The 26,544-nt window shown below is 40.2% G+C and overlaps 1 protein-coding gene across 9 annotated transcripts in view; it reads right to left on the bottom strand.

Moving 5' to 3' along the window:
- Positions 1-1,781: 1,781 nt before the first annotated feature.
- Positions 1,782-26,544, bottom strand: part of FYCO1 (FYVE and coiled-coil domain autophagy adaptor 1) — a 45,667-nt gene continuing 20,904 nt past the window's right edge. For 5 of the 9 annotated variants that reach the window (XM_041466306.1, XM_041466305.1, XM_041466307.1 and 2 more), the window contains exons 9-20: positions 25,735-25,827; positions 24,585-24,703; positions 23,512-23,679; positions 22,940-23,089; positions 21,277-21,482; positions 20,790-20,934; positions 12,174-12,257; positions 9,997-10,056; positions 9,241-9,336; positions 7,374-7,584; positions 6,002-6,111; positions 1,782-5,592 (exon numbers count right to left, since the gene is read on the bottom strand). In XM_041466306.1, coding sequence (XP_041322240.1) covers positions 5,517-5,592; positions 6,002-6,111; positions 7,374-7,584; positions 9,241-9,336; positions 9,997-10,056; positions 12,174-12,257; positions 20,790-20,934; positions 21,277-21,482; positions 22,940-23,089; positions 23,512-23,679; positions 24,585-24,703; positions 25,735-25,827 — 1,518 coding nt within the window. In that variant the 3' untranslated portion in view covers positions 1,782-5,516. The remainder of the gene's footprint in view (positions 5,593-6,001; positions 6,112-7,373; positions 7,585-9,240; positions 9,337-9,996; positions 10,057-12,173; positions 12,258-20,789; positions 20,935-21,276; positions 21,483-22,939; positions 23,090-23,511; positions 23,680-24,584; positions 24,704-25,734; positions 25,828-26,544) is intronic. The other 4 variants (XM_041466313.1, XM_041466311.1, XM_041466312.1 and 1 more) reach the window with 4 other exon arrangements.

The following is a 26,544-nucleotide window of genomic DNA, read 5'->3' as shown; positions in this document are numbered from 1 at the left end:
CTTACTCAGAGGGCTCTCCTGGCCCCCAAAGAGCCCTTGAGTTATGCAAACAAGTAAGTGTGCAAACCTTAGCTGCTGCAAACTCCTCTTCCCTGCACTACGTCTCACCAGCCTCAGGAACCTGAACTTCGTGGCCATCTCACAGAAAGTAAAGCTTCTTCAGTCCCCAAAACGCAGTGAGAAACATTCATGCTCAATCAGCAGGTGAAACTGCTGAGGGTGGTGAAACAGCAATGAATTTGCAGCAGTTTGGGGTGACGGGATTGTCCCTGGGTCGTGCACATCCTGCTCTGAGTCAGGCTGCTCCCATCACTGTGCTAGGGGAAGCTGGGGACCAACCTCCCTGGGGGTGGTTTTCCCTCTTGGGGTTGGTTCCACCATGGCTGCCTGCAGTCCAGCAGCTGCTGGTGGCTCCCCAAGCTGCTCTCACCACACAAACTGGAGCAAGCTGCCTCCCTGCACCCCTCTGGCTGCAGCCTCATCAACAACCCTTCTTCTTGGTCAGCACACAGCAGGGACTTGGCCATGGAGGTGTTTTCTGCCATTACTTCCTCCTGCATCTGCTGGGGGCCTCTGTCTACCAGCAGCACAGCTCCTTGTAGTCAAACCCTTCTTGGACTCCTCTGTCCCTCTGCCCTGATATTTTACTTGGATCTATCCCACCACAATCCCTCTTGTGCCTGGCTAGGGTGTCCCCAACCTTCACCTCATGCTCTCTTCCAGGATGGGAGGTTTCCTCACAGGCAAAGGGTATTGCCTCCCTTGCTCCACGAGCAGTCCCAGGGGGCTCTGCTCATGTTTTACACACAGTTCTAGCAGGATGGGCACCCAGCAGTTGCTGGAAGTCCTGGGAGAAGTCTGAGATCTTCCATAGCTTGGGTCCTTTCCTTTCTCTTTGAGGCCAGTTTTTCCTAGGTGTTCCCAGTTTTGGGCTGTAGTCTCCTATGCTGTTGCTCTTCTTCGAAGAAGCAGCTGGACTCGTCCCTGCCCCAAGTGCTGCATTGTCACCATGGTGCAGGCAGTCACGTAGCACAGCACCAGCCTGCCTGTGGTACAAAGGGAGGAAGCTGGGAGAGCCATGGGAAACTTTCACTCTCTGCAGGCAAACATGCCTACCTGGTGCCTGCTCTGCCCAAAACAGAGACATCTTTATAGAAGCACCTCTTCCAGAGAGCAGGGAAGTGACAGAAAGGTGTGAAAGTACAGGAATTATTACTATATTTGGACTTCAAAGCATCCCTGTGACACTTCAAGGACTAATGCAGAGGATATGACAACCTTGCAGCAGCTTCACATGTTCCCCACAGAAAAATGCTATCCTCTGTGTGTGCCAAGGCCTTTTCTTGGGGCACAGAAATATAAGGCAGAAGGAGGGTTTGGAGAGCCTTTCCACTAGCACCAAGGGAGGGGATATTATCCAGGATGGATAAAAATGCATTACTGGAGATGGACACAAAGACTTTCAATGGCTGCAGCAGTTCCCTGCAGGGCTGAGGTACAGCAAGGTATGGCCACTTATACATGTACTGGCTATACATAAAACTCACTCTTTGCAGGTTCCTCATACTCCAGATGAGCCTTTGCTGGAGCCTCTCCTAGAGGGAAGCTTCTGAATGTGGAACCACGACTCTGGAGATGCTCTGAACCTTCTATTGGTAATTGTAGCTTTGAAATGAGGGGATGGAATAACATAAATTTCATAAAACCCCCAAGTAGATTATACAATTATAGATTTATCTTCCACACAATGTTATCTCTACAAGGTAAAAAAGGGACAAACATTCACAATGATAAAGAATTTTATTCTTAAACTCCTGAGGTTAAAAAAAGGGAAAAAAAAGCATCAAGAAAAACATTCCAATACAACCATTAACATTTCAGTAACTGTACAGACACTGGTACACATGATTTTTCCCGTATCTGGAGCAGGAAGTTTGATGTGAACCGGGCTTGCATTTCTTTGGCAGTTAAGACCAAAAGATGCTTTTGAACAAGTTACAACCTCAGTGATTGAGCATAATTAAAACTAGAATGCAATTTCAGTTTTAGGAAGTCAGGCTTTTGTTGTTTTGCTATATTTTAATATGGTACACTCTTGTGCAATATCTCTTTCATTTTTCATAAAGAAACATTGAGTAATGTTGAGTAAAGGAACACTGTCATTTTCTTGAAGAAGCTACATTCTTTCCTTTGCAGAAACCTCTTTGTAATAAAAAAAATCTTACCCTTTCCAGCACCCAGAAAAACATCTAATTACTTATGCTAATCACAATGTATAATCTAATTGTCCTATGAATGTGACACCTCCTTCAATTAATTTAATGATCAATTAAAAATATTTTTCTCTTTATTTCATTCCTGCAGATAATAAAAAGCCCAATTCAACAAATCACCTGAGCACCTATAAATAAACAGATTTTTCAGCATTGCTGGCATAGCTCACATGAACAAGAATTTTATGAATGGAAGAATGAGGTGCTTGAATGAAATAATCTCTTTCACAATTAAATAATGTCTTGCACAAGCCTGCCTTTGTGCAAAGTCCTTTATTGGAGTTTCCATGATTCCAGTAATGAACCGTCTGGGACATGTAAACAACAGGTCTCTACTAATGTCAGGTTCTTTACTGTCTCTTCACAGCCTTTTCCAGCATTTATGATGGGATTAGTGCTCCTGGGAAGCTTCTTTGAACAGCTGCACTCCTGTCCACTTTCACCTTACCAGCCTGATGTTTCATCATTTGAAACTTTTTCTCCTTAAGGATTGTCTTTGGTCAGAAACAAACACTTTCTTTTCATCTTTAAACTACAGGTTCTGACTCCCACTCTTAATCTTCTTCCAGAAAGAGAAAAAAAAACCCCAATAAAATTATTCTCAAAGGGCAGGAAAACCTGAAGAAAATACTCAAATGCTAAATGAGAACAATGCAGTGGATTTACTCCCCTTCTCCCAAACATAGGCTTCAGCCAGTCTCAGGACTGTTTACATGAGAGACCTCCACAGAAACATCTGGCATATTACATGGAGACAATTATTTTAAGAGCTACATGAACAGGGGCTTAAAAATATTTGCCACAGGATAAAAATGTCAAGAACTGGATGTGGAGAGAAATCAAGAGGCAAGGCTGTCAAATTATTTTTAGTAGAGAGACTTCAAATACTTTTTAAGAGAGATGTCATATTTTGGCTGAAGATACTTGACAGTGTCCCTTTACCTTACATTTGGCATGTTAGAAAGATATCCCTGGTATTAGGGATTCTAAGTAAAATTAGTATTCTAAGTAAACAACAGCAAAATGTTTTTAAAAACCACACTTAAAAGCTTAAAAGAAAACTGCAGCAGACTTCAGTAACAGCTCAGTGAAATTGCATAGCATATGGTACACAGTACTCCATTTTTAAGCAATAAATAATCTCTTCTTACCTAATTAAATATAAAACATAGCTTCAGGACTGAAATATGCTGTAATTCATGAACCGATCCGTGCCATTTATTGCTGTTTATTGCCCATGTCAGTCTCTCGTCCATCTCATTTTCATGCACACAACCGGGTCAGGGCTTAACTACACTGCAGCCTTCAGGAGCTTGCACCTTCCACTAACCATTCTGCCTGGCAGAGGGTTGGGAGAACACCAGCATCATGGGGAAAAAGGCAGCTGAAGGCAAGGGAATGCTATCGATAAGCCAGAGACCTAAATCCTAGGTGCTCCATGAAAAGTAGTCATTTTTTCACAATCTTTTTCAGGATCACTGTATTATAGATTGTTAACAACTGGAACAAATGATGAGCAACCTTTAGCTTTAACTGCAATTATTTTCTTTTCCATGATCAGAAATTTCCCTCAGCCTCAGCTGCTCCTGTGTAAATGTCCAACACTTGGTTTGTGATCTCCACCTTTTAAACAGCCAGTTCTTTGGGGTGGGAGATCCCTTATCGTTATTGGATTGGACCAGCAAAACATAAACACCAGCTGGCCTCTCCTAACCACCTTCCCTAGCTGAGCTTGTTCCTCCAATTTCCTCTTCTTGCTTTTACAAGTTTGCCCCTTTCCTCTCTCCAAACCATTTGCTGTAGTTTATGCTTGCCCTTTTTTCTTCTTTCCCCTCATGATTTATTTTCTGTCTCCCACCATGACCCCTGTATGTCAGCTACACCTGCCACCATGTCTCCACAGGGTTCCTCACAGGTTTTGCTGGTCTTCTACCAACTGCTGCACTAAAACCCTCCAGGTCTGAGGTTTCTTGGGAGAACAGTAACATGAGAAATCAGACACACTTAAATTATGAGGAGGGCTGGTTGGGAGAAAGAGCTTTTCTTCTTTCTCCTGCCAAATGTTTTGCCATTCTATTGGAAGACAGGTTTTTTTGTACAAAAAATCCACTTTCAGGTATTTTGAAAAAAACTGAAATTCTATATGGAAAGCAGATGGCTTGCATAGAAGTTTTGTATAAGCGAGAACCCAGCCTTCCCTTAAAAGGCAGTGTTAACAGCCCCCAAATCTGAGATGGAAAGTTAGCAGTTGGATAGGGCAACTGCAAGGCTTAAGAAAGGGACAGAATGCACTAACACCACTGGGAAGAGAGCTCACCAGGCCTGGATATGCATTCCATTTTGGATGGATATTTTGAGACCCGTCAAGCATTATTGCTGCCTTCCACATGGTCTGGAGAGAGAGATGCTGCTGATCTCCTCAGAATCTGTGCTTTCCTGTGAATGCTGATGAGTAAGGTGCTAAGGCAGGAAAAAGGAATGCTCCTCTTCCTGATATCACTCAGTGAGCAGTACTTTATTCCACAGAGGATGTTCTGTGTTCTGCCACTGGTGCTCACTGTAGGAACTGGGTTCCATGGGCTAACGTAGAGTATGGTGAGCCAAAGTGAAAGGAGCTGCTGCTTCGTGTTTATTATTTTGTAACTGGTATTCAGTGCCAAAGCATTGGAAAAAGCCAGTTAAGACTTACCAAATCTTAGCCCAGAATGTATAAAACTCCTATGGTTTGCTGCTTATAAAACTTGGAAAAGATAAAAAATTCTAAATGGATTACAATAATTGTGAAGACTGAAGTATTGCATAATTGCTGATCTGACTGTAAGAGCAGTACAGCAGAACAGAGATGGTTATGTTTACACCTCAAGAGGTGTAAAAATAGGCATTTTTCTTTAAATTTCCTTTTGAAGGATATTTCTGGAAGAAAAATAGCTAATTTTCAGCAGAAAATTTCAGTTTACATTTAGATACCCCCACGTTTATTTTTCTCCCCACTGAAAAAATATTGGTTATTATTGACCTGTTAAACCACACAACATGGCTTTTCAGCAATCTGTACACAGTACAGAACCATTAGTGTTCCTGAAAAGGCTTCTGATTTTAGTGTACACATCTCCTCTTAAGTGCAGTAGAACTATTGCATAGTTTCAAAGTCTTCAAACACAGTGGTAATCAGAATGCTTACACAAGTACATAAATAATAGCATATCTTAAAAATTTAATTAAAAATACACAGTATAGTAAAGGCTATGGAAAATCACTTCCATCATAGATGACAGGTCGCTCAACAGCCAAGTGATAAAACACTCTTTTTGAGATAAATCTGTTAAGGAAAGAAAGAGAGCAAAAAGATCACATTAGCTGAAGCCAACAAAGAGGGGAAGCCTTAAAAGTGTATTCAGTCTTTCAATTCACTGTTGCCAAAAAGTATGCCTGTGCAAGGGCATCAGGTTTGTTGTTAAAAAGATTACAGTCCTGACTGAACTGTCTTGGAATGAGTCACCAATGACTTGCTTACTTCTGTTAAGAGGTTCAGAAAGAAGAGTAGAATTCTGCTGTAGGGGTAGGAAAAAAAACCCCAGACAAGAACAAGAACCAAAACTCAGTCTTGAAGACCTCTTGGCAAGCAAGGAAAATTTTCTTATACTTACTTCTGAATGGCAGAATAATGGTATATCTGATCTGTTCCACGTCCTGTAAAACCAAGCTTATTTCACCTTTCCAGGACCTACCTAGAGAATGTGTTGTCAAATATCAGGGTGTAGATTCCAGCGTTTCTGACTTTCACCTGTCCTCTGATAGTTTCCTTATGAGAGTTGCAGCGAGTCATAGGGATAAGAACCTGGAATTCAATACAAATCAAAATGAAGTTTGCTATTTGCCCTATAAATTGGCATTTTATTTCAGAAAGCCTTGATTTCAGCCACCTTGAAACTCCCAAAGTGCATCTATGCCTGTAAAACTAATTACTCTGATTAGCATTAAAAGCTCTCCCAAACTAAAATCTCACAGTGATACATCTGTTTTCCTTGGATTATATATTTACAGCACTAACCTATGACTATTCATCTCTGCTTTAGAGATAGAATCAAATCCTGAACTTTTAAATGTTAATCTAAGAAACTTTAATAACTTAATCAAGTAGTATATATCCAAGAGCAGGATTTAGCTAAATATATCTTTTAATATACATTTTTATACTCCCCGTGTATAAAATAAGCTTTCTCAGCAAATCTTAATTTTTTATCTGAGCTTACAGCAAAAATGTATGTATCTGTGGTTCTATGTGTGTCTTGCTGTAAAACTTTAGCACAGCTGTCAGAAGAGCAGTTGACATGGATCAAGGATGACCCTATTCAACACAATGTTTTACCACAGAAATATATCAAAACAAAAGCAGCATTCACACTTCATTCAGCTTTCAGATTAAGAAAAAGAGATATTTTACATGGAGTTAATAACTGTTCAGTGAATTAACACACTTATTCCCCCAGTAAATCACAGTCATAGAGCTCACCCTACCCCATGGAATTAAACCAACAGCTGCCTTGTCTTCAGCAAAACTTTGCAATTAATTGAGTAAAACAGATTCACTTAATCTGTAATCCTCATGAAATATGGACAGCATATATAAAACCAGGTACTTTGGGCACTGGCAAAGAGATTTTGCACACCATCCAGGCACTTAAGTATATGCTTCATTGTAAGAAATGTAGGTAAACCAAGAAATGAATCTGTTTCTCTGTGGCTTCCTCTCAAGAGCCTGGCAAAACCAGCCTTACAGAGTTTACAAATTAAGTGAAATTGAGAAAAAAAAAAAAGAATTTTGCATACTTGGATGTTCAGTTTTGCTTAATAATACTGGGTGAATTTCAGATGCAACCAGTAGAAGCTACAGGGCTTTTCAACTCAACTTTTGCAGGCAACATTAAAGATGTAGCTTTGCCTTTAGCAGAACTGCAGCTCAACTGGAGAAACAAATCCTTAATGCATTAGCAAGTGGCATTCTGGTGAAGACCTCCTAGCAATACTTGTCAATTCCTGTGGGCTGGATGAGAGTAGAGCAGTACAACCTGTAAGGTAGTACGGAGACAAAGGCCTTACTTTGCACTGATCCAGTGGCGTGTCTTCGGACTCTTGGTAGACAATGCTGAAGGATATGCTTTTGGGGTCTGATGAGAAGATCCAGCTGATTGTTAGTCCCATCTCTGTAACAGTGATGGGAATGATACTGTAGGTGCTGGATTTGATGAACAGCTCTCTGTTGCTTTCTCCAAAATTCATGATCTCTTCTACTGTAAGGGGTAATTTCATCCTGTGACGGAGAAATATATGATTACTTGAAGAGATCCAATCCACTTACTCAGACAAAACCACTAATCATTGATTTTTATTTTCCATCTATTTCAAGTAGTCTCCACAGTGTATTTGGGACACGTCCACAAGATGCATGAAAATTCAGCCTCAGATGAAGGTAAAAACTACAAAAAAGCTGACTGATATTAAGAATCTTCACTGCTCTGGCACGAGTGCATTTTGTTCAGCTATTTATCTCATGTCAACTGTAGAAAATCAGTGCTGTAATAAAGCTTTTTAGAGTTACTACAGATAAGAAAGGAGGGCTGCCCTCTACTGTTCTTTTTAAGCAAAAAGTAAGTGACCTGGTTTATTCACCTTCCTAGTTGAATATAAAAATTTGCACAGGAAACAGGAGGGATCAGGATTACAGAGGGGACAGGTTGGTGAAATGTGAACAGCAGCTCTGTTCTGAAGCGCTTAATGCTACATCTGGGTCTGCTTTATCCAACCAAGCTGCAAAAAACCTGACTCAAAATACTTACAGTTAAAAAGGAAACTCTTAGCATCTAGATGATGCAGAGTCCTACAGCATTAGATGAGCTGACTTCATTCTGGTGTCTGTTTAAGACTTTCATCAGTGAGACCGTGAAGCAGAACACTTTCTTCAGGGGAAACCTGTAATTTCTAAAATCTGTGGGATCTCACCCACATTACCCTAACTAAAACTAATCTCATCTGTCACTCTTCAGGCCAAATAAACTGTTTGCAAAAAAATGAGATCAGAGTAAACTACAGTCCTGTCGTGTCTCAGGTGACCTTTGATTTTAATAAACTAAATGTCATTCTTGGTTTTGCCTTACAGCCCAGTTATAATTCCAGTTACTGCTTCATTTACCTGGATCTCTGAACAGCAGCAACAAGTTTGAAACATGGACTGATTTATCTACTTCCACTCACAAGTTTAAAACCTTTCCCATTACTAAGGCAAAATTTCAAAGCTAGGTTTAAAGGGACAGTGAGCAAAGGTGAATTTCTCTAAGTCGTGCATTTCCACACATTGGATTCCATTCTTGGCTGTGCAAGTGACATGCTGTACCACTACTGCATGTAACTAGGAATTTCAGAGCAGGACACGTGCAGAAAATTGTACATACAGTACACACAGAGCTTGAGCTGAGGCTTAGACAAACATTTTATGCTATGGCATGTATCAACCAGAGCAGGCAAAACAGATTCTGGGAAGTCACCAATAAATAACAGATACATTAGGCCATGAATTCCCTGCCTTTGGCAAAGTTCCAACTAGAGCTGCATCCCTGACTTGCCCTTGCAGTTTCTTTCAGAGACTGTTAGAACTGCACAGCCTTTTCTCTAAACCCCCTTCATGTTGACAGCAATTCCTGCAATAAAAATAGGAAATGTTTTCTCATATGATGTGGACCTACATCTTTCCTGCTTATTTCCCTGCACTGCGATTGAAGAGAGAGGACCTGGCTCATTGCTGCTGCTCTGTGTGGTTGAGTTACACCCTCTCATCCTCGTCAGACCAAATTCTACCATGGGACACAAGTGAGCAGCTCTTCGAGGAGCCTGCAAAACTTGTGCTCACATAGCTGGTATCTGAGCTCAGCCTTTATGCTTTCACCCATAGCAATGAAATTGTTCTGCTTACATAATTTCTCCTGACTTCAACAAGCATATCTCAGCATCTTGAGCAACTTGCCAGTCTTCGGATTCATCGAAAGTTGAAGAATTACACGTGCTGTTTCTAGAACAAGGAAAAGAAGGAAAGTCATGATTCTCTGAGCAGTATGTGATGAAATACAATCTGCGTGCTGATGCCTTCCTAAAATATAAATGTTTTGATAGTCCTGATACCAAATTCTAGGATTCTTAGTTGGCCCATTCTAGTGACAAAACTGGGCAAAACCACAGCCCCCTTCTGCTCATCACTGTGCACAAATGTAAATCTGTTTTTATCCTGGTTTCATGAGCTAAGAGAAATACATAAATACAGCCAGAAAATCTTTTCTGCAATCATAACATAAATTTCTTATTGAGATGATGACAGGTTTTGAAGATTTTCTGGCAGGTGGGAACTTGAGGGGCAGACACAAGCAAAACAGTCTCCACTTGTCCCTTAAACAAAGCTTGCAAAAGGATAAGATGTCTCCCTGGATTTAATATGGGAGGTGTTTTACAGACATATTATCCAGTTCCTTACTCTGACAATTGTACACAAAACATATTCAATTGCTGTAGAATTGCTACCATGTGTCTTCTTTTTGTACAAAAAATACTGCATGATTCAAACACAAACACACCAAAGATACTGTTACAAGATGACAAAGCAGGATGTTTCCTCCACACCTTGATGTGTCCCAGAGAACAGTGAAGCAGAGGGAAGAACCTGCTATCCACTCCTTACCTCAAAAAAGGTGTATGCTCTGGGTGAACACTGAAGTAGCACCAGGTATGAATTACAGGGCTGGACACAGAGAGAAGGATGAGTTTGAGAGTCAGGGAACAAACGCTGATAATTTCCAAGTAAATTAGAGCTTCTCTGACTGATTCTTGTTTGGTTTCTCTGCATTCCAGAAATTTGAGACAATTAAGCTGTCCCAGAAAAATGCCAAGGATTCTAATTTACAGGGCACCAGCTGGTTGGTTCCTTCCAAAAACCAGTGGAGTCTAATAAAATACGTGCTTCTGAACCATCAAGTGCTGTAATGCCCCAAGAGAGCACAACTGCCACACCTGCTGTAGACCAATTCTCAAAATCAATGCACAGTTTAGCATTTTCTTTTAAATCCAATGGGACATTGCTCTACAAGCAGCACTGCTGAGCAGAAGAGCATGAGAAAATATCTCCTTCAGGTGGTTATGAGCAGCATCTGAATATACTGTGTCACCAACATGCAATCACATGCCAGTTTAGTGCAGTGACATTATGGTTTGGAAACTGGACGAATTTACTGTTATGACTGCAAATTAAACTGCACCCACTGTCTATACATTTCCTGAACTCTTGATATTACTATTTTATTCTTGCAGTCTCTTGAACACCTCTTGACTTCTTCAGACACACCACTACTGTTAATACCCTAAAGTGACAGCTGGGATGTGCATGGGAGACTCAAAGCTGTAATTAAGTGCCAAAACCTGAGCTGTAACCAGATACAAGGAATGTAGGCATGAAGTATTTACTATGTGTTGTTCCATAAAGGTTAGTACAACATCTGTGCAAATACTTACTGATACGGATAATTTCTTGTTAACTATCTTTATACAACTGGATAAGAAAATTGATTCTGGAATAAAAACCCCAAAACCACAAACTAGAAAATTAAACTATAGCTTGTAAACCTACACATACATTTTGCTTGCACAGTGGGAACAGCAACCAGCTTCATGCTGTGATCCACATAAGTCTCCCATCCCACCAGGTTAGCCACACAGCTTTAATTTCACAGCCTTGAATTCATGCAGAGCAAGAGAACTACACAATTACAGGCTTTCCAGAAGTGTCAAACTCCATGATTTCCTACACAACGCCATAAGAGTTCTTGATTTAGTCCATTAATTTCATCTTTCATTAGGAAACCTGAAATGTAAATTAAATCCCAGGACCAATATATGTTCATGTTCTTCTCTAACACATGATTTTCCTTATTCCTGCTGCTGCAACGCAGTACATGGTTAGGTGGTTACCTTGCCACTTGGCTGTTCCAACCAATACATTCACCACACATCTAAGGCTAAGGGAGTGCTAAGTATCCTCATTTGTGTATTAAACCAAATTGCCTATAATCACAAAGAAAATCCTCCTTCTCTTTATGATATCTCACGGAGTCTAACAGTCTAAACTAAGGTCTGGTAGGCTATAATATCAGAAACAGTATCATGATTCAACTGGAACATTTTTCCCCTGACAAGAGAATTTATTCTTGCGTGACCCACTCACCCTTTGTGTTAGCACTAAGGATATTCCTACAGTTTGCCAGGTCCCCAGATTATAAATATGCAGCCTCTGGTGTATCTATTTAAACAGTCTGTATTATTTCACTTCTTTTTCTTTTTAAAAGTGAAATGAAGTGGGACGAAAAGCAGAAAGAACTGATACATGGAAAAGACACTACAGCAAGAAGAGAACAGCTCTGATTCAGCAAAGCCTCAAGACATGGATTGTTGGAAGCTGATAGAGCATTTTGAAGAATTATTGCCTCATGCTGGTCTTGTCCTTATGCACTTCCTCAGGCACCTGCTGTTGGTCAGTGTCCCTAAGGTGGATGGCCTTGTCCACTGTGCCTGTTCTTATACATGGAAAGCATTTCTTACAAATGATGCTAAAAATACTATGGCCAACATCATAAATGGCTTGGGGAGTTAAAAGTTAGAAGTCACTTTTAGAATTAAAACCTGAAAAAAAAAATGGTTCAAATCTAAATTTTCTGTTTTCATAAACACCTGAGCTCTGAGAGCTGTAGCTACATGTCAGAGGTGTCGGCTTCATGTGGCTGAGCAGTGAAATCCCAGAAGCCATCTGCCTGTCAGCAGTGCAATGATTTCTGGAGAGAACTTCTGTCATCCAGGTGAGAGTCTTACCGAATTGTGTGAAAGGCAGAAACCTGAAACGGAGACTGGAGGCTGTACAGAGCCCCTAACAGCTGCTTAGCCCAGCAAACACATCTGAAAATGCAAAGAAACATCAAAGGCATTATGCTGAAGTGCACCAATTACTCCCTGGGCCTGCTGTTATCTAGCAGGTCAAACCCACCCCAGGCACCCTAACTTATTTATTAGCCTTCCTCTACAACCCAATAGAGAGCAGAAAAAATGGAAAGAGGACACTAAAGGATCAGAAGAAAAGATACCACAGACAGCCCTTCACATGGGCAAGAAAAGAGGCATCATTTGGGATGGAGCAAGGGGGATACAGCGCTCACTGATTTTTAACAGAGTGCAAGACAGTGTCTTGCATGAAGGTGTATGGGTGGGAAAGGGATGGAAATATTAAGGGCAAACCCTGACACGTTGACATGGCAAAGCATCACACAGACAATTGCAAAACTACACAGAAAAAGATGGATGGACACGAAGATTCATCACTGTGTGCTATGGGTCAGATGCTTACTGCTATAAATGAAATCCCAGCTATTTCTCAAAAAAAGTATCTATGACTTAACTATGCTACGTCCTGTATGAAACAAAGAAAAACAACCAAGAAACAATACAAAAGGACTCCCCTGCCTTAAAACTGGTCACACTCTATTAGGGATTACCAGGGTGCTTTCAAGTCCCCTTCCCAGCAGGAGGCAGCAAACAGAAGACTAGAAATCAACACTAAAAATACTGACAAGCTGCTGCCAGTATAGCCCAAATACTGCAGCCTGTAGATCACCAAGGCTATAGCCACCTCTGTGGGTAACACTAGTTAAGACACCTTTGAATTTTCTTTTCACAAAGTTCTTTAGAAGCTGTTAAGGGAAACTCAGACAAAATTATAGGAGAGATACAGCAGAAGCAGTTTCTGGCCTGAGTTTACAGCAGTATCGACCAGAAGCCCCATGTCCTTTCAGCAGAGCTGCTGCCCAGCCCTCCCTGCCCAGCCTGCAGCCCCACAGAGGCTGCTCCATCCCAGAGCCTGCAGGTTCCCTGCATCCAGGTTGGTTTCTGCATCCAAGATCCTTCACAGATCTACAATCAAATGTTCTTCAGACTGACCCAACCAGGAGTAACAGCTACTCTCTCAGCCCACTCCTTATAGGGGATAAATTCACACAACCCATATGTTATCACATAGCTTAGCCACTGCTGTGTCATCCTCATACCTTATTCTGCATCTCAAAATAACTCATAAAAGCAGGTGGTTATCACAACGTATTGCTCCGCTGTTTGACAGGAACAGTTTGTGAATATTTAGCACCTTGCTCCCAGTTTGTTTCTTAGAGGCAGAGAAATTTCTATCACATGCAATGAAGCACAAAGGAGAACTCAGTTTTAAAAGAGCATTACACAGCCTTACATTTCTCATGTCAGTAGTGTTCTTTCAATAAATGATACTGCAGAATCATATTTGCAGAAGTAAGACAAATTTGGTGCTGTTTTTCTTTACATGCATTTACAGGCACCAAACTCAAGCAGTCACAGATACAAACTCACAGCTCCACAAGTCAGAGTTCCAGAAGTACTCCAGCTACAGCAGCACAGGCTGCTGCAAACATCTGCCTGTGTGGGCTCATTTCTCTCAATAGTGTTTCCCTCTCTTGCAGAACCAGGGGACTCTCGAACTGCTGTACATTAGAACTCACCGGGTGAGGCCTTTCAGGCAATCTTGAATCAGAGGTGAGTTCTGCTAATCTTATGCAGAGTAATATCTTTTAGTAGCATTCATCTCACAGAAACATGGTGTTTGTAGCTCAGAAGAGAGGGCATTTAGCTTTTGGGCTGAATCTTTAAAAAGCCAATAAACCTATCTTACAAAAGTCTTAATTTACCAGGTAAACAGCTTGCAAAGATCACTAGTCTTGGGGCTGTTACTTTATGTGCTGGCAACATCCCTGACTGCAGGGCTGTTGAGTTAAGGAGAGGCTTAAGGAATTAAGCCTCTCCTTAACTTGGAGAGCTAACACTGCAAAACCCCATCAACTCTTGCAAGGGAGTGTGATGGAAGGGGCTGACAGAGAATTTGTGACACCTCCCTCTGAGAGTAATACAAATGTAGTGCATTAATGAAAATCCTCCATGTTTCAAGTAAGTCGCTTGAAATGGGGAAAGGAAGAAGTGCTGCCATCTGATGATGTGACTGACATCTAAAGAACAAGATGAGGCTTAACTGAAACACAAGTTCTAAAGTACTCATTGAGACTCAAATCCTGACTTTTGGGACAGGTCCAACCCAAGCCAAACAACTCTGATGCTCAGAGTCTGCAACCTGAGCCTAAATGGCACATTTGACAAAACAAATTTTATTTCTCTCATGGGTTTCTCCAGCAACCCCAATTCAAGCACTAAATCACTGATGTATTAGAAAGCTTAATCCTTACACTGTTTCCAGAAGCCTCTTTGTAATTGTCTTTTGAGTATGCTTTTGAGTCCCCATCAATATAAATCTAGTAACAGATGATGTGTTCAAATCCACCAGCTGTTGTTTTTAGGTCCTGACTGTCAAGACAATCCTCTTCAGCAAATAAATAGATTTGCCTTTGTCTGTCATGGATGCTTTACTACAACTCTTATCTGTTAGCACTTAGGATTTTGTCTGTCTCCTGGGTGCATTAGAATTTAATTATTTGCTGAGTAAAAAATCTCAATATGTATCCTTCCAGGCTGCCTTTACAAAGAAGGCAACATGGCAACTACAGCTAGTGCTAACTTTTATTATACCTTCTCCCTCACTTATCCCTATGAAAACAGAAATGAGAATTTTCATATTAATAAGAATCTTCCTGCCACATATGTATTTTGTTGTTTTCATCCTTGGCCTAGCAGGAAATGCACTGGTCTTTGTCATACTAAGTTTCTACATGAAACTGAAGATGCTGACAGAAACTGACAGTACTTTTGCTGAACCTGGCTATAGCTGACTGGGTTTTTCTTTGGATGCTGCCACTCTGAGCATACTCTGCTGCTCAGGAGTGGATTTCAGGCACTGTGGCATGTCATGGGGCTTGTATACACTTCAATGTTAATTCTAATGTCTATCACCTTTGACCAGCTTATTGCTGTTACTTTTGCCACCAAAGCACATGTGTCAAACCAAACAAATGACATGGGGCAAATTAATCTCTGTCTTGATCCGGGTGATCTCACAAGCATTTGCTGCACCACACTTTGTTTTTTGGGAGGTGTTAATTTTGATAATGAAATACATCAGGAAGAATACCCAAACTGTCATACAGAACAGGTTCTTGAAGTGATCCAAGTGAGTCTTGCTTACTTTATTCCCATGCTTGCCATGATCATCTGCTACTCACTAATTGTTAAAACCTTACTGTGTGCTAAAAGTCTTCAAAACAACAAATCTATAAAATATTTTCTGTAGTTGTCCTGTTTATTCTTACCCAGATACCCTATACTTTCTTCAGATTGATAAAAATCATAGACTGGAGCTTTAAATTGAACAGCAGCTTTGAATATGCAATTACCATAACAAAAGCTCTTGCTTATTTTAATGCCTGTCTTAATCCTCTACTTCTTCACAGGAATGAAAATCAGGAAGTACTAACACAAAGTTATTAAAAAATCAAGATGTGCCAAATGGTAATTTACAGCTCAACAGTGGCAAACCATCAAAGAGGAAGACTCTAAATCTTTTACTGCTTTATATAGTGCAGATGCCACAAACATGTACTCACTATAAAACTGCCTAGAAAATCTGACAACTATTTTTCAGCTTCTTTTTTTCTGTCTGTTTTGTTTGTAAATGTGGGGAGTCTGAGTGAAAGAGGAAATACCATTACTAAAAACATTGTGATCAGCTTAGAACCAACCTATTTTTATCATGATACTTTTTATTGCCTCCTGCTTTTTCAGTCCAAGCTGGTAAGTGAGTTAACAGTGCAGATCTTCAAAAAGTATAAAAAACAATGAGATAAAACTCCACTTTTCATGACATAAAGGTAATTTGAATTTCCTGACTCCCAAACCTCTTGCCTGCTGGTTTTCTATGAATGGTGTTTGTTAATGAAAGCTTTTATGAGTTGTTTCAAATATATTACATATTTTAGTTCAGCCCATTCACTTAATGAGAATTCCTGGGTTTTAAACATATAAATTTCAATTTTCATGCTGAGTTTCATGTGTAGTTGGGTTTTTTTGGATGTTTTGGGGTTTTTTTTCCATCTAGGACAAGGTCTGTAGACAAAATCCTTTAGCATTCATCTAAAATTTCTGTGATAAAGTAGCGTTTTCATTTGCCTTTCACCTACTATCAGGTTCACGGTCTGAGTGTCCCATACACATCTCTTTATCTTATAACAGAGCTCATGTTGCCAGAATACCAGGCCCCTTGTGAACACCAGGAATATCATATCACACACACATGGGTTCCAACACTGAGCAGTGTTTCTGTAGATGCAAACTCTCACACCCTGATTCCTCACACATTCTTTGCATCATGACATCTTTCCAGTCTGTTTTTCCTGGCACCTTGGTTCCCTTGTCATTCAACTGTGGATTCCTTTGCTGTTTTCCAAACTTATTCCACCAGTTCTCCCTTTCCACCTCTGGTTTTTCACTTCCCAGTTGGAGGGAAAAAGACGTGCAGGAGGCAGAAAAGTGTGCAAAAGCTCTTGCACAAAGTAGTAGAGCAGGTGTGGAGACTGGAACAGGGAAAAGAAAGAAGGGATGTTGCAGAGGAGCAAAGGGAGGACTTTGCACAGCTGTGGGCTGCTTGCAATAAAGGCAGGGTTGGGTGTGGCCCAAAGGGTCAAAGTTTGCATTACACATTTGAAATACCAATTTTAACTGCTTCAAACCATTCTTGCAAAAACCACACTCTCTGGATGTTCCTTTACTCCCCATTAATACCCAGGCCTTCCTATAAGAGCACTGCAGCTCAGAGGAACCTGACCCTTTTTGGCAGCAGTGTGCCCATCTCACCACTTTTCCCTTTAGGAAACAGCTCCTTGGGCAATCCTTTCCTTACTACACAATTTCTTGTTTCTCCCACAGTGAAATATCCTTAAAAACAAACCTACAAAGCAATGTGGTGTGACTGCATGTGTAAAGGTGCCATCTCAACACACAGCTGAAATGCAGGCTTTGCCAACACAGGGCGGCAAGAGGTGCTCCTGTCCCCTCTCCTTCCTGGCTGGTTCTGCACTGGGCAGGGAACACTTCAGACAACATTCACTTCCCCCTTTCAGCTACACCGCACCCTGCCCAGCCACGTGAGTTGTAATTAGGCCAGCAAAGAGTGTTATGAGTCATCCAGAAAAAAACCAATCCAAACCAAAGCAACCACTATGCAGACAGGCTGAGACGTTCTTTCTACCACTACCAAGATGTGAATAAACTTTGTTCCTGTACCAGGCTAGTGGCAACTTTGGGGTTTTTTCACTCTTCTGCTGTCTATGACCTTGATTTAGCTGCTGCAACATTGATTACAGGCATGTTATGCCTACAACACATAAAAATGGAAACACAGTGCACTGGTTTATCCTGGGGCCCTTTGTTTTTTAATACAATATGCAAATGTACTTTAGAAATAAGAGTTCAAAAATACAACACCTCAAAAGAAAACCCATGCACCTTGAAGTAGCAAGATGTATCACAATTGCACAATTAATCTCAGCTTCTCACATTCAAGATTTTGATCAGGTTGGTCCAAACGCACATAACAAACCTGAAAGGATGAAGAAACTGCTGCTTAATTCTAACCTTTAGGAAATAGCTACTTCAAGGTCAGCCAGACTTATGTTTGTACAATCTTCTCTCTTATTCTGCCACACACCTCTGCAGATGATGACTAAGGCGAGTTTTAATTGATTCTCAACTGATTTGTACCAATAAAGGCAGACTCTCAAGATTTGCTCTTATGAAATAATTTTGTTGTAATTGTTTCATGTCACTTCAAGGAAAGAACAACAGTGGCAGGGCTAAGACACCAAATGAAAAATAGAGTAAAAGTACAGTAGGCACCAAAAGGGGGACAAATAGGAACAGGAATGTCCTTTAAGATAATTCACTGCTTTGAGGACCAACTTGCATTTTTAGTCCAGCAAGGACTCACACCTAGTATTATAGGTATGGTCAGTGTGAAAAACTCTGCTGTCAGACAGAGAGATCATAAGAAACTATGTCAACAAAGCATGTCAATTGCAGATCTTCTACTTGGACAGCCAGCCTCCCTTCTCTTCCCTCTCATTTTCAAAGCTCCACCAGCTGGTTTAAATCTCTGGCAAAACCAAAATAGCTTGGATTATTTTCAGCAGATCTCAATAAAGAAGTTTAGCTGGAAAACTGACTTATTTGTATGCCTTCCTCAGAACTGCATCTAGCAACCACAATCTTGGATCCTTTGTGTGCTCCCCAGACACTATATCTAAGAAAATTCTACTCCAAATATTCAATTTAATGCAAAGAGAACATTATTGGAATGCCAGTGGAGACTATGGAATGTTTCCACCTAGAAATCAGGCCACATTTAGCTGGACACTTTAGAAAGAGAAAGAATAAAGATGATAAGTCTATATGAAGTTCAAGGTGGTCAGCCCAGTACAGCCAAGAAATCTGCAGCAATCAAATCAGTAGCTCAGAAAGTCACTGAACTGCAGGTCCTTGAGCTGTGGGAAAAAACACTGTGGAAAATTTTTAGTACATCTCTCAAGGGCTGCTGTTAAAGATAGGACAGAGGGTCAGCAGACAATACAGTGGCTCTGGCACATTTACTCACAAACAACCCAAGTATCTCATGCTGCACTTCCTGCTCCTTCCTGTGCTAAGTGACATTCAAGCTTTGGGTACAGGTGTACACCTCACCACAGAAAGAAGTGAGAAGACCTGTATGCTGTCACAATCAGCACTGTGCCATGCTGTTTTTCTTTAACATTCACCACAGGCATCGCACCATCATCTGACTCATGTATCAGTTTCTAGATCTCTCCCATAACACAAACCCACAATCAACAAGTCATCTGCAATGCAAGAAGGCCATTCTCCTCTCCAGTGCTCACGCTAGTGAGCCGGAGCCTCCCAAACGTTACACGTGTCATGGGAAAGGGCAGGTGTCATTTGTGCTCTCTGTAAAGAATGTCTCAAGTTCAAAGTACAGCCACAGTAAGACTCACCCACCTGTTCATGAAACTGCTAACAAAAAGCAACAGAGGATAAAGCACTATTTCCTGGCTCTCCTGCTTATAATCTCACAACAAGGGAAGCTGGACAACCTTTAAAAGTTTACATGGTGTAAGTAAGTTGTTCCACGGGTGCTCTTCAAGAATAGTATCCTCTTGTTAGTGGCAATCCTTCCTTTCTGCCTGAATACTTTGTCAGACAAGATGAATTTAGACCAATCTTGAATTAAAACAAATGGTGACCCACACTTATTTCTCATCTCCTTGTTGTTTTCTTCAGAGCTAACTCACCTGTAATATACCTGCTGCAGATAGCATGAATTAAAAGAAGTAGTACACTTCACTTTTTTCTTCATAAAACAAACAAACAAAAATTCCCCCCCACAAACTGTCCTTTTGAAAAACAAAGGCAATACTAAATTCAGTTCATTCATGTCCACCCAGCACATGATAAGCTGGAATACACTGTCAGTGTTAACTGTCTACAAGGTAGGCAGAATATATTGAAGGTATTTACCAAGAAACAAATATGTAGAATTTTGAAAAGTCTTTTTACCAAATAAACAACTCTGTACTCTCTGTCTTCAACCCAAACTGCAAGTCATTGTGGTTTATACCGGAAATGTGTCTGTTGGGTGCAAAGAGTCTAGGTCTGCTTTCTCAGCAGCAGATTATTTACTCTGTGACTATTTTCAGTTCAGCATTTAGATTTATCCTGTCTATTTTTTCTGCTTGGAAGCAAAACAAGTACATAATTTAGGTGAAATTTCTCTTTTTGTTTTTTCTTCTCAAAAGACAATATATTTTAAAGAACAGAATTTTTGTAAAACATTTGAAAATATCTGAACAATAGTAAAACAATATTTTGGCTAAAAAATAGATACAAAGGAAAATATAATACTACAATGTTATTTGCAAACCAAGTATTTGGACATTCAGATGGCCTTAAATCCTTTTCATTGGTAATTTAGGTAGAATTAAATATTAAAATATTACTGAAATCTGCACTCACCCCCATTTTCTTCAAAAAGAAAAGAACAAACTTGTTCCAGATGTAGCTACACAATTGTTCTTTTCTGTAAGCTGTCATTTCTAAGGTAGTAAGGAAGTCTACAGACACAGAGAGCCTGAATGCTGACTTTAATGGTGACAGCTGGCCTGATGACAGCACAGAGCTGGGACTACTCCCCTGTGTTGTGGCGAAGCAGGTGGAGAGAGAGCATGGAGTGGTTTAGATTTACTAGATTGAATGCTGACTGTGCAAACAGACCAAAATGATCTTGTGTTGTTCTACTGAACACGTGGCCTGGGAACAGAAGTCTTCACTTTACTCAGAGGTTGACTGCTCTCACTGAATGGGAGAAAAGAACATTCCAAAGCCAATCCCAAAGAGTCCCCTCTTTGAGAAGCAGTGTTTACTCACAGATCTGTCACACTTTGATCCAGAGAGTCTTTTTCCATCTGACTTTCATTGTGCAGAGAGTCTGATTCCTGTACTTGGCACAGCTCCTCATCAGTGATTATATCAAAAGCTGCATCATCTGGTGGTTTAGAATCTTCATTTGCAACTGTGCCGAAAAAAACATGAGAAGAAACATGAACACTATTAGCTGGTTGTCTGGAAAACAAACAACCAAAACTCTTAAGGGGGAAGTCTGGGCCATTCCTCTTCATTTACAGAAGCATTAGATAACTATTAGAACTAATGGAAAACCTTGTCTGACTGACACTCATTTAATACATTAATGTTTCTCTCAATATCAATTAATTTCAAAGACAGGGTCAGTCCCACCCTGAAAACACTCCATGACCTCCTCCAGGTCATTGGAGCAGGAGGTGACCATGTGGTTTTTTGGAGACTGTCAAAGAACCGTACTTATTTCTCCATAGCATGCAAACAATAAACTAACCAAAAGCCCTCTCAGGTGGTGACACAGGTGATTCCAATGAAGCTGGTGATCCTTCCTGGTTGGCACTGGATCCAGAGTCATCTGTACTGTCCACAAAGACTCTAGGCTTATTAAAGCAAGCTCTGCAGCAACGCTCCTTTTTTCCAGCAGGCTTTGTCACCATGTAGTTGTTACAGCAGTAGTAGCAGAAAATGCGGCCACACATTCTAGAAATTATTCAAAACCAAAGGTGTTAGAAAACTACCACACACAGCCGGAACATATCTCTGTGACAGAGGCTGGGGCTCTCTCCTAATGGTCTTGTTTTCTGCAAAAGCATGAAAGCTACACCCACTGGCAGAACTCATAACAGACTACACTCATTTCTGACGTGAAGCAAGACAAGCACAGGACAGAAATTCACATTCACACTTTGCTAATAAACAGGTAAAACAGAAAAAAACTAAAAATACAAAAAAAAAAAAAAGAAAAAAAAAACAAAACAAAAAAAACCCACAAAAAAAAGGCAAAAAAACAATTAAATGTCCACAAATACACAATGCAAATAAATAATATTTATATTAAGTATGTAAGAAGAAAATGAACTTAATACTACACAGGCCAAATCTCACAGAGAGGTAGAACAAAACTTGATTTGATTACAAGGAATTTAAAAACACATCTGTATGTCTCTGCTTAATAATGATCCCTCTTCCCTTCAGAAAGGAAAAAATCCAATATTGGATGCATATATGTACATTCATTTCTCCTGCCCTATCCACTCTGAAGCCTCACAGTATTAAACTTGTCAACTACTTTTTAATGAGGATGTTGAGATTTTCATGAATTAAAGCATCCATCAGGGATGACTGCTACTCAGGAAATTTTAATGGTTTTGTTTTTCTTAATAATTTAAAACATTACTGGGTGAAGACACAAGCAGCTTTCACAGACCTTAGCAGAAAGGAGTAATTTGGAAGCTGTTACCCAAAATGACTTCACCATTCACTAATCCCTATAGAATGTTGTTTACATTCACGTGAAATGGAAACAGTTTCAGTGCTTCCTTCTTTCTTTACATGAGAAATCAGGTCATGAGGCTAAGGAACACTAAAGAGCCAAACCAAACATATCACTAGGACCCTGAAATGTATCAATTTAAATACTTTTTAATAAATCTAGATTGGATAACTAACTGTAGGGGAAATTATTTAATAACCACTTTAAAAAAAAAGATTATGCTGCAATAGTTAATTATCTCTGAACACACCTAGTGTAAGTAAACAAATTTATAATTGCACAGTATGTTGAAACTTGTTCTGGAATACTTCCACCACAGTAGCAAAGCCATCCTAGTGAATATTGTGTAGAGAAAGAACAGAGCAGTGCACAGTCCTTCAGAGAGACATACTACACAGGGTGTGATTATCTTTGTTTCCAGAAATGAGAAACTAACAGACTCCCCAAGTCGGAGATGCAACCAGATCTTTGTTTTAATACATGTCAAGGGATCTTTCCAATAATGTCTTATCCCCTTGTAAGCTCATGTTTTCTTTCAGCCTCTACAATGTCATGTATCAACAATTTTGATCACTGAACTGTGAACATCCAGAAATATTTCCTCCACATAGACAACCACACTGAGTTTTACTTTTGAACAGAGCAATACAGTTCAACAACTGACCTGCAGTGGTGTCGGCGCACCATCCATGAGAACTCTCTCTGGCAGTCCAGACAGTGATTGACTTCTGTGTCCCCCTGCCACCTCTGCTCTGCACTAAGCTTCTGCTGGAACTCCAGAGCATCAGACTTCTGCCACAAAGCATCCTTATCTCTGCAGTGACACAGTTAAAAGAAAGAAAAACACATGGAAGTTGTCACAGTGTTGGTTTATTGCTAACCAACCTCAACTGGAATGCTGGTGAAAGCTTCACAGTAAAAATTCCTTTGCTCCTAAAATTCTGAGGAGCTTTCAGACATAAAGATAGATCAAAAAACCTACTGAAGCTTCTGCAAAGACAGGGAGAAGAACACATGCCATGCAGAGAACTACATACTTTTTAAAACAAAATGACAGCAAATCAAGGAGATATCATTGAGTGTCACATTTTTTGACTATATTATGGAAATGCAAAATTTCAACTACTAATGAATTTGGCCTTTACTTGTATCTTCAATTTGGGAATATAAGCCTGGATCCCTGAACATCCTAAGCAAGGATTTTAATTTCTCCTTGCTGTTCATTTTGATGCCAACCTGATAAGTTCTATCAAACGTTCTTCAAGGAACTGCTTTGTTCTTGTCAGGTCATCCAGCTCAGCAAATAATTTCTGGTCACTGCTATCTTTGTCTGCTGCCACCTTGCTGAGCTTCTCAGTGTAATCCAGGATCTTCTCTTTTGCTTCATCAGCTTCTTTTTGGATCCTGATCAAATACAAAGGCAATTATGAATCATTTTTAGCTCATGTAAATTCAAGTCTTTCCTGCAAAACAAAGGGCTCTTCCATCCTGATAAACAGGTAGCTTCAGTGAAATTTTTCTCAGTGTGCATATTTTTTAGAGCTAGACGGAATCTCCCCAGTTTTCTGCATCACTGAAAATGCACACAGATCCATTATCTAGTGAACACAGCCAGCAACCAGCAATTTCTTGGATGCCCCACTTATATTAAAGCTTATGATGGCTACCAACTAGAAATAATACATATGATATCAGCACAAATGTATAAAAATACATAGGCTTTAGTTAACCTATTAGACTCTGTGTGAGCCCACGCCTCATGAAGATCTACTTCTGACTGCCAGATTATCCACACCACACAGGCCCACGTTACAGACTTTGAAAACACATCCTGAGTTTAGATTATTAAGGCTGATAAGAAACCTGACAAAGACAGGCAGGATGTGGTCCCGTTCAGATAATTCTTACTGATTCCCTGAAACTTCATGAAGAGGAAAGAAAAAAGAAACTGTCCAAAAGTACAAATTTTCCATTCCTTACAAAGATTGCCAATATTATTTTAATTTTGTGCTTAACTTATAAGGTAAAAAGAGGTTATAAAAATGTCTTTCATTAATTTATATCAGCTAAATTAACAATACATTAAAAACTATGTCATGCATTCACGTGTGCTCATAATTTCCATATTTCTTATGTGAAGTGTCAATCTGATATTCCCTGCCAGTGCCCATGAGCTCTTTGTTCTATATAAACCCTGTGACATATGGTACTTCATAAACCATGGTGATTTTCAATATGTTTTTTTTTTTATTGTCCCCTTCCTTGGCCTACAAATTAACAGCTTCTGTAAAAAAAATCCAAACTCTCACCTTTCCAAGAGTTCTCTAAGAGAAGTCACTTCCTCTTCCTTCTGAAGCCGAGCAGATTCTGATTCTGACAGCTGCTGTCTTGCTTCATCCAGCTTTCTACACAAACTCGTGTTTGCAGCCTAGTAAAATGAATTACTGTGTTTCCTTATATATAAAACCAAGATTTTACCATGCATTGGACAATTACCAAGACAGCTAAAAATGTTTTAAAACAATCAGCTACAGCCAAATGACCAATTAAGATATTATTGTATAAGCAGGCAGTAATTAGTTGTGTACTAGCGACTGATTACTTCTGTCACACTGAATAAGGGATACATGCTAAAGTAACACACTGTTAAGCCTGTAATTCTTGTCAGTCCATGTCAGTTGAAGTTTTGCCTCCTTATCAAGAAAAATCTCTCAAAAATAATGGCAAAAGAATATACCCTGAAAGCTTTTTCACCACCTAAAAGCTTCACAAGAGAAAAATTAAATAGGAAGAAAATGTTGTTTATTAAAGCCCATATGGAATATGAAGGACAATCAAAAACAACCCAACTTCTTTCACAGCTAGACTCTCCAGAGAAGTCTGCCAAACTTGGAGTCCTCAGGGCACATAGCTAATTGTATCTAAAGGTATATATTTCTCCTAGCAGGCAAGGCCACATCCACTAATCTTAACTTTCTTCTTTCTGAATTCCTTACAACTCAGTGTGACCCTTCTAACTCAACCATTTGATAAACTTATTGCAAAAAATTATGTTTTTTTCTGGCTGGGCTATTTCTCAGCCACATTAATTCCCTAACTCACTGCCCTTTGCAGCCTGCAAATAGATGGATCTACACTTGTGGCTGTATGGGAATGCAGGGCCTAAGAAAAACACATCTTAAACTGCACCCCCATTTAAGAAGAGAACACACAACCAGGTCTTACATAAAACCTGACCAGCTTTCAAGGCAGGACAAATCCTAAGTGATATCATGCTTTTCATAATCTCTGCTTCAGTGGCTGCCAGCTACCCAGTATTTTGTCTGCAGCACCTGTATATATACAGGGGCATTCTCAGACTCACAGCCAGTCATCAGAAATGCTGCTCACCTTCCCAGTTGTAACACTAATGCCTGATGACACAAACACCTCTGGTTTTAATTCAGATCAAGCACCTACTTGTAACTCCGTAATCTCTTCCTCAGCTGCATGCTGTTGTCGCTTCTGCTCCTCAAGTTGCTCTCTTACTTTCCCACACTCCTCACTGGCAGCCTGGCAGAGAGATTGAGCCAGTAGTTAATAATCCTCCAGCAGCCACCCCTTCACCTACAAAATTCCCAGCTGTGAATTATGAGTGCTTTTACTGCCATGCAGGGGATAAATGCAGCACTGCTGGCTCATGAAAGACAGTCTCAGAATCAAGCAAACTCACTTTATGGTGGCACATTGACTGTGTTTTACTGTTACTTTGCATTGGCTGTTGCAATTCTCAACAAAAAGAAGGTCAAACGCATGCAGTGGCATAAGCCTCTGATCAACCACCAATCTTAGACATTTTATCAGAATGGCAAAGCAAACACAGTGAAATCTTCAGCCTTTAGGTATGCTGTTTCGTATACACAGGGCTGACTCATGCTTTTTTTGAAGCAACACTTTGATCTTCCCAGCTGCTACCTTGAGCAGCTGAAAGCAAGAATACACGAGGGAATTAAATGCAAAAGCAACTGGTCTCAGTCTAAGTTTCCTTTCATCAAAATCAGTTCTTAGAAGAAGCAGTGTTATAGGTGTGAGGAACGGGTCTTGAAATGTTCCTACCAAAAAAGGAAACAACCACAGCTGTGACCAGAGGGACAGCAGATGCCACCTTCACCTCCAATGTAAGAAATCATCATCCTTTTACTTTAGATAGGTCTAGGTCATGAGCACAGAGATATTTTCAGACTCCCAAGCTAAGGCAGGTTGCATGTTAGTCTCAGAGCCTGACCCACA

This window comes from Pyrgilauda ruficollis, unplaced genomic scaffold (genome assembly GCF_017590135.1).
Source record: "Pyrgilauda ruficollis isolate IOZ18807 unplaced genomic scaffold, ASM1759013v1 scaffold2, whole genome shotgun sequence".
In the NCBI taxonomy this organism is placed as follows: Eukaryota; Metazoa; Chordata; class Aves; order Passeriformes; family Passeridae; genus Pyrgilauda; species Pyrgilauda ruficollis.
This window is presented reverse-complemented; position numbering and strand designations above follow the sequence as displayed.